This window comes from Haliotis cracherodii, unplaced genomic scaffold (genome assembly GCF_022045235.1).
Source record: "Haliotis cracherodii isolate W230 unplaced genomic scaffold, xgHalCrac1.p SCAF_2, whole genome shotgun sequence".
Lineage (NCBI taxonomy): Eukaryota > Metazoa > Mollusca > Gastropoda > Lepetellida > Haliotidae > Haliotis > Haliotis cracherodii.
Window position 1 is genome coordinate 62,548,118 of NW_027266275.1, and position 8,565 is coordinate 62,556,682.

The following is an 8,565-nucleotide window of genomic DNA, read 5'->3' on the forward strand; positions in this document are numbered from 1 at the left end:
CTTGGTTTAAACTACACAATTGTAAACAAGTGCTGTGGTACACGGTAAATCACAGAGGCAGTCTTTTGTGTCGAGATTGTGTGAGTGAGGCCCAAATCTGCACTACCGAAGTGCTCGACGTTAGAGTTATTTGCCCCTGTTACAGATGACAGGTGAGGTGAAATGGGTTTAACGTCGCGTTCAAGATTATTGCACTTATATAGCGATGTGCATTTAATATGTGCGTGCGTGCATCTGTGCGCGGCTGCATGTTCAACTCCGGACTAATGCCGGTTTTATAGTGCTAGCCCACTGAGCTACCATGAGCTACCCATCTCAGAACCCGTGAAGATGAAGAATAGGTCTTCAGCAACAAGGCGACTATGCTTGTCCGAAGTGGTCAGATTCACAGACTTATCCCAATTGCGTGGATCGATGCTTGTGATGTAAATCACTCGATTATTTACAGACCGCCGTCATATAGCTGGAATGTTGCCGTTAAACAACAAACACCCGATCAGTCCTTGTTTGATTCCTTTAATGCCGAGCACTACGCAACAATTACCATCTTTTAACGTCTTTTGGTAAGACACAGCCGGGAATCGAACCACCGCTCTAGCCATGAGACTCAAAATTTGAAGATTAAATGCGCGTACCTACCCTGTGCCACGAGGTCCCTCACTGCTTGTCGAGTATTCATGTCTTGTTCCTTAAACCAGCGGGAGAAGAAGGCCATCTCCGCAAAGATGAAGCGTCTGTCCCGTTTCCTCACCAGCTGGGGGATGACGCTGTCGAGGATGCACTTGCTGCACTCGGTCCCGTCATAGAACGACGCGGCTGCAATACATAAGTGAGTGAGTGAGTGAGTGAGTGTGGTTTTGTGCTGCAGTCATCAGCGTCACGTTGATCCAACTTGAACAAGTGCGTGACATCATGAGCATCAATCCACACCGTCGGGGTTAGGTGACACACAACGAGGTGGTCACGGACGGTAGCAGTGATTCGGAAGAGATAATGAGATCGGGACATTTTCATGATTTGATAAAAGTAAGGACATTTTGACAGGGCATTAGCAGAATTGAATATTGTCTGAAAAAGTATCTCGAGAAGTGAGTGAATGAGTATGTTTTTACGCCGCTTTTTAACAATATTCAAGCAATATCGCAGCAGGGGACACCAGAAATGGGAACATTGCAATCATGTGGGGATTCGAACTCGGGTGTCCGGCGTGACGAGGGAACGCTTTAACCACTAGGCTACCCCACCGCCCCTTTATCCGAGGACAAGTATATTTGTTTGGTGTTTAACGCCGCACTCAGCAATATTCCAGCTATATGATGTCGGCCTGTAAATAATCTGGACCAGACAATCCTGTGATTGACATCATGAGCATCGATCCACGCAATTGGGACTGATGACATGCATCAACCAAGTCAGCGAGCCTGACTACCCGATTCCGTCAATCGCCTCTTACGACAAGCATAGTCGCCTTTTACGGCAAGTATGGGTTGCTGAAGACCTATTCTACCCCGGATCTTCACTGGTCTGAGGACAAGTATAAGGTACTCTGCCCCAGACAGGTATAAAGTACTCAGACCCGGAATACACCGGGGAACAAGTATGATGTACCATGGATCTAGCCTGAACCAATAGTGTAGGGGGAAATTTACAAGATGTACTGAGTGCGAGTGAAGGCTGCTTAACACAGCAGTCAGCAATAATTGATCTGTATGCCGTTACCCAAATCAAGGCCAGACAAGCTAAGGGTGGGTATGAGCTACGTCCATCAATGGTGGTCAACAAAGGTAAGGTGAAGTGAAATTGGGTTTAACGTCGCATCCATGATTATTGCACTTAAGTTGTGCGTGTGCGTGTGCGTGAGCGTGTGCGTGTGCGTGAGCGTGTGCGTGTGCGTGCGCGCTAGTCCCGGTTGATGCCGATTTATAGTGGTAGCCCACTGAGATACCATGCCGCAGTTTAACATGAGTGAGTGAGTGAGTATGGTTTTACGCCGCTTTTAGCAATATTTCAGCAATATCACGGCGGGGACACTAGAATTGGGCTTCACACATTGTACCCATGTCGGGATTCGAACCCGGGTCTTCGGCGTGACTAGCGAGGGCTTTAACCACTAGACTACCCGACCGTCCAGTTTAACATGAATATCCCATTCAGTATAATGGCTCCGTGCCGACCAGTCATGTGTTAGCCCCTTAATGCCGAGCGCCAGACAGGGTAACAACAAGTACCATCTTTTAACGTCTTTCGGTATGACGCGGCCGCGAATCGACCCCGGACCTTCCGCTTTCCGGGCGGACGCTCTACCACTAGACCAAGGAGGCGGTCCCTAGCTGGTATGAAGAGCATGTTGTATGTGTATATTACTGTACAGAATATATGATTAAACTTCAAGCCATCAAAACGAAAAAGATTTATTAGATATTGACTTGATGTCATTATTATTTACACTCAAAATGTTGTTACCATTGCCGCCGCCCCTTCCAGTGTAATACTGGTCTGCCGTCTTCTTCCAACCAACGTCATTGTGTGAGTGAGGGACGATGTGTACGTTGAACATTCCGGATCTTGTTGGATTACATTTCTAGAATGTTGAACACACCGTATACTAGTATATTACTAAACATGTCTGATTAAGAGGTGTATTATTCCATTTTCTGTCTGTTCGTGTTTGGTGAGTTAGTTAATTTCGTTTTATGCCTGTTTGAATAGTATTTTAGTAATATCACGGCTGGGGCACAAGAAATGGGCTCCACACATTGTACCCATGTAAGGAATCGAACCCGGGTCTTCGACGTGACGAGCAAACACTTTAACCACTAGGCTACCCCACAGTTTAAGATAAGCCAGGAGTGAAGCAGGTATTAGGCGTCCATTTCTGTGAAACCCATGAGCACGGGTATGATGCTGACAAATCAAGAAACATAATCGGGGTGAATCTGGGATTCGAACGTACTGTTCGCAACTTCACATGAACTATTTATTTAATGATTAAATTTTACAATATTTCGACTAATTTGGAAACGCGGTAGTTTTCAGCGCATCTTGTGACAAACTTACTCTCTACCCTTATTTGCAAGTTATTGACATGTGTAAAATCTGAGACGATGAACATCATTTAAACATTGATTTAATCACGAATATGCGCTCGCAACTTGATGGCGTCATTTATCATCCAAAACTGGCTCCCACAGGAGATATCGCTTGGAAGAGATCAAGCGATATCTACACTATAGATATCGCTGCAATGAAATTACATCACAATGCTTTGCAGACCATTGTGACGTCACTGGTTACCATGACGTCACAATCAAATGACATCACTAATGGCTCTGCTACTGAAGCTGTTTGCAGTACTTTTTACACTGAAGACACTGCTAATTACTGTCTACAAATTGAAAAAGTTGAAAGAATGATGTTGGATGATAAATAAAATCTCACCCTCGTGTCTTTTGATATCAAATGTATCAACACTCGTTGAAAAAAAAGTGGCAAAAATCCTCGGCAAGCCTCGGAATTTTTCCACTTTTATCAACTCGTGTTGATATATTTGATATCAAAAGACACTCGGGTGAGATGTTCTAGTGAGTTGTTCCCCATAGATTTAGCTGGGATACGCAGATAAACGCAGTTGTCGAACGATCGCACCCAAAAGTGGGAGAGATATGACAATCGGTATAAGGAGAAACGGTACAGATAATCGACGTGAGGATTCTGTTCAGAGAGTCATCATTATGAAAAGTAAGGTTACTATTTGTAAAGCTTATACATGTTATAAACATCCTTGAAGTGGATGTACATAATGTTGATATGTCATATAAGAAATAAACAACTCCCAAACTCCCACTCGTTGTATATTCCTTAAATATACCACGCTTAAGCTTCGTTGCTTTTTGCTCTTTGCGAGTTATCGCGTAGCTATCTTATAATATATTTGCCTTGTGTGGTCCACAGATACAGTAACACTCGATGTTTATCACTCGTTCAAGCACGCACTCACACTTTCATACATGTTCACACATGTTTATTAAAAAGACAGCAAAGACGAAAAGCAAAACATGATATATGTCTATACAGTTATTCTCTCCTAATACTCGTGACGTGTTGTGACGTATGGTTACAATCAACATATTTTTACAGATTAAAATAGGAATAATTATTTGTCACGGTACACATACGTTTACACGCACGTACGCACAGATACATGCTCAAGTAGATTAGATTTCATAATTTAAGACCTCGATATAAAGTGACAAAAAGCGTCAGCGATGTCGACGACAAAAAACAACATTCTTATGTTTTTTTACATTTGCTGATTTGTACTCACTTTATCATTGCGGCAGGTAACTGAAAGTGGTTCCTGTTCAATCTCTTCAGGTTCCACATTTTCTTCTCCACGGATAATATTATCAACGCCAACTGGTCTGTCATCTTCGATTATCGCGACTCGTCGAATTAATTCAGAGTGGTCTCCCTTGAGCAACTTCACACTAAGGCTGAGAGAATCCAAAAAGAAGAGGACGAAAGGAATGGCTGTTATCACCACTATGGAAAGGAATAGACGCTTCGTCCGGGCTCGAAACATGGCGTGTTAGATGAGTTGATGCACACTGTGAGAAATATATAAACTTTAGCTGCGCTGTCATAGAAGGCATTACTTAAAACCCCACACACACAAACGAACACGTGTACACAAATCCCACACGCATCGTAAACCAACTATAAGAACATACACCCGCCTGCTTGTTTATCTCGATTTGATAACACTGTTCATGTATGGATATGAATATAACACGACATAATCCGACTGATCGGCTGCGCATGGGGGACGACTGTTTTTTTTATAATGTTAGAATGTCTGTAAATATAATATAATATAATATAATATAATATAATATAATATAATATAATATAATATAATATAATATAATATAATATAATATAATATAATATAATATAATAATAATATACTATTCGAAGAGCATAGATTCTGTTTCAATGTCTGTTTGGTAATGTTTTAATGCAAGGCGTGGTCATTAATTTAATTGGAGAATTCCTGAGAATTCCTGAGAATCTGTTGATACCGGAAGTAGAACCAACAAGCCTCGAAGGATTCCAGTGATTTCACCGACATACACCATTGTATGGTTGATTTATATTTTCTCTCTTTTTTTTTATAACGACCTGTATATACTTACCGCCAAAATAAACGCGAATACGATACATGTTGGTTTATATTATGAAGACGTACGCATATTCAAGAAATATTACATTGGTTCAATGCATAAACGAACATATTGTTATGTTGTGTCAACCGCTGCTCATGAACACTTCACTTTGACGTCATAGTTCTTGGACTCGAGATGCACCATTTGTCTGGTGCAGAATTAGAATGTGAAATTTGGAAATCACGCGCAGCATATCGTGATAAGAATAAAGACACTCTGCGGTAACACTTGACTAGTTTTGTCATTAATGGGTATCCATTGGAAACATAATCTTCTTAACGTACATACATATAGAATACTACGAACTCCCGTGTAATACCAATTTTATAAAACGAGTGAATAGTTCAGGTATCTGACGAGCGAAAGCGAGTCGAATACCACATCTATTCACGAGTTTCATAAAATTGGTTTTACACGGGAGCGAGTTTAGTATTTAATTTATTGCTTCCAGGCATAATATCCAATTGAGTTTAACAGAATAATACTTCAAACACGTCAAACGTTGATACGTATAATTAATTTACTACCATACAACGGTCCACCTTCAGAATTCAGGCGTCCGTTCCACAAGGTTATCAGAGCGCTAAGGTTATCGAAACACACATACTTTAACTTTGACTTACGACTGTCGTTGAGCTTCAGTACGATCTTCTTGTGAAACGGGGGCTCTGAACCACAAAATTTACTATCACGTCACAATATCCGATGATGTAATTTGTGGACTTTTGTTGCAAGATCCATCTGCGAAACAATGTCATGTGACGTCAGCCTTGCAACAAGGTTGCTGGGGTCATCGAGTGTGCATAAGCTCCTCTCACTGATCTATCAACTCCACACGCAATGTCGTTGAATAAGCCAAGGGATGTTGAGAGCTTTCAATATGTGTTCATGAAACGTGTTCCGAGAGTACATAAGCACGCGTTTTGGTATTACACAATGTATAATACAGCTGTATGTTTATTAAACGGGCGATCACTTCACGGACAAGTAATAATTCTCTATATGTTTCTGTGGTTCGCGTCTCTTTTGGCGGTGAGTATTTGAGTCACTTTCACTTGAACAAATACACGTTCTGAATAGCCAGCGAATTCTTGGGTCCGAATCAACTGCAACAACAATAACGGAAATCCAAACAGCCTATGGCGATCTATATGCCCTATATTGTACAGTCATGTTTATCTCACGAAAGTTTATATCCTAGATTAAACAACTTCATATCACCTGAGCTTTTTTCTGGTTTACAATACTAGTATTCCACTGTTGTCAGACGAGAGCAGCGACCATATGATTGTCAAACGACTTCAGAGAATCAAAAGTGAAATAAATAACTGAATATTCTACACCTAAACTCAATAGCTATCAGGTACCTCGAACTCGACTCCTTGTGGGAAAAGTTTTGTTTGTTTGTTGTTTAACGCCATATTCAAGCTATATGACAGTGGTTTCTAAGTAATCGATTCTGGAACAGACAATCCAATGATCATGAGGATCGATCCACGCAATACCATGACACGATGATGGGATATCAAGACATGCACTAACCAAGTAAGCGAGCCTCCTACTCATTCACGTCACTCCTATTCAACTCTTTGTTTGAAAAAAAATATTGTTTCATTTCACGCCGCAGCTAGGAACATTCCATCTGTATGACGGTGGCAGGTAAAACGCCTTGGCCAGGGGAAACCAGAGGTTGATACTATTACTAAAGATGACGTAGTCGACAGGGTAACGATGGTACACAACCAGGTTCGACCTCGGTGTTAATGATGTACATACATATACGAAGACAACGCATATAAGGCTAGTTTGTCAATTCTCATTTTCAAAACTGACTTGAAGGGTGGGATGATTTAGTTTCTTTATTTCTTGAGTAGGTAACCAATCTATAGCGTCGTTATCTACACTCCTATCACATGACGACATATTTATCTCATACTATTGACCTCAGCTTGCTGTCAGTGTTGTCTTCCACCACATCTACTTTGCTAAATCAAAATGTAAAGACTTTTACTCGTCCCATGCAAGACAGTGTATTTCCTTTCAGAGAAAGCGGTGGCCCTTCGATGACGCCATCACGTACGTATAGACACTCACTATTGTACCATGGACAGTCGTAGTGCTCAGACCAGTTTGTGGAAGGTCCAAGTGTTTAGGACCCGTGAAGATCCAGGAAAGAATAGGTCTTCAGCAACCATGCTTTATGCTTGTCATGAAAGGCAACTAACGGGATCGGGTTGTCAGGCTCGCTGACATGGTTGAAGCATGTCATCGTATCTCAATTGCCTGGATCAAAACTTATGATGATTATCACTGGATTGTCTGTTCCAGACCGCCATCATATTTATGGAATATTGCTGAGTGCGACGTTAAACAACAAACAAACAAACAAACAAACAAACGTCCCTTGCGGCTGGAACATGTATGAAGAGATTGACCCCAGTCCTAACATCCATGAACCGGACACACAGGAGCATGGCAGGTACAAAAGTAGGAATCCGAAACGAAACTTTGAGTTGAAAAAGTTATTTCTAAACAGTGCTTTAAAGTAAAAAAAGAAGATATTAGGGGCGGGGAGAATACACTGAATTTCACTGGCGATCTCAAAATACTTTATAAGTACCTCACAATAAACATATAGAAATATACATAAGTTTTGGAGGGGGCGGGAGGGGGGTGTTACGGGCGGAAGTATTCCCCTTCAAAATAAGTGTGCAGATAGCGACCTGACGACATTCTCTCCGGAAGACTAGTATAGCGAAGCAGTATATGTTTATAAATGTAACATTCAGTGATTCTTACCTGATCAATGCCAGTATATCCTCTTCATTGTCAACACTCAACGTGGCGAGGTGACGAAATGCACGTGCGAAATGGGAGAATCGACTTTGTGCGTGGGTAACACTTGTTTCGTTACTGCATGTACATGGAATACCCCTAGTGAGGGAACCGAATGGCGGCATGCAATACACAGCTTGTTCATGCGTTTCAGATAACATTCATACAGTCGGCTGATAACGTAAAGCAAACGTCTATGTAAAAATAGAACATGTTATCCGAACAAACTTGTCTGGTTCAACCCCCTGTGTGCTGTCTGAACCGGGTCAGTTTATTCTGGGACCCGTGAAGATCCGAGGTGGAATAGGTCATCAGCAACCCATGCTTCCCGTAACAGGCAACTGTGCTTGTCGTACGAGTGAGTGAGTGAGTGAGTGAGTATGGTTTTACGCCGCTTTTAGCAATATTCCAGCAATATCACGACGGAGTAGACCAGAAATGGGCCATGTCGGGAATCGAACCCGGGTCTTCCGCGTGACGAGCGAACGCTTCAACCACTAGGCTA

General features: G+C 41.8%; 1 protein-coding gene across 1 annotated transcript in view; it reads right to left on the reverse strand.

Annotated features, from left to right (window-relative positions):
• The window catches only part of LOC139469390 (lysosomal alpha-mannosidase-like), a 32,603-nt gene extending 24,441 nt beyond the window's left edge, over positions 1-8,162 (reverse strand). Inside the window, exons 1-4 of the mRNA XM_071251552.1 lie at positions 8,025-8,162; positions 4,325-4,607; positions 2,464-2,581; positions 640-816 (exon numbers count right to left, since the gene is read on the reverse strand). Of these exons, the coding sequence (XP_071107653.1) occupies positions 640-816; positions 2,464-2,581; positions 4,325-4,582 (553 nt within the window). The 5' untranslated portion in view covers positions 4,583-4,607; positions 8,025-8,162. The remainder of the gene's footprint in view (positions 1-639; positions 817-2,463; positions 2,582-4,324; positions 4,608-8,024) is intronic.
• Between the last annotated feature and the right edge of the window lie 403 nt (positions 8,163-8,565).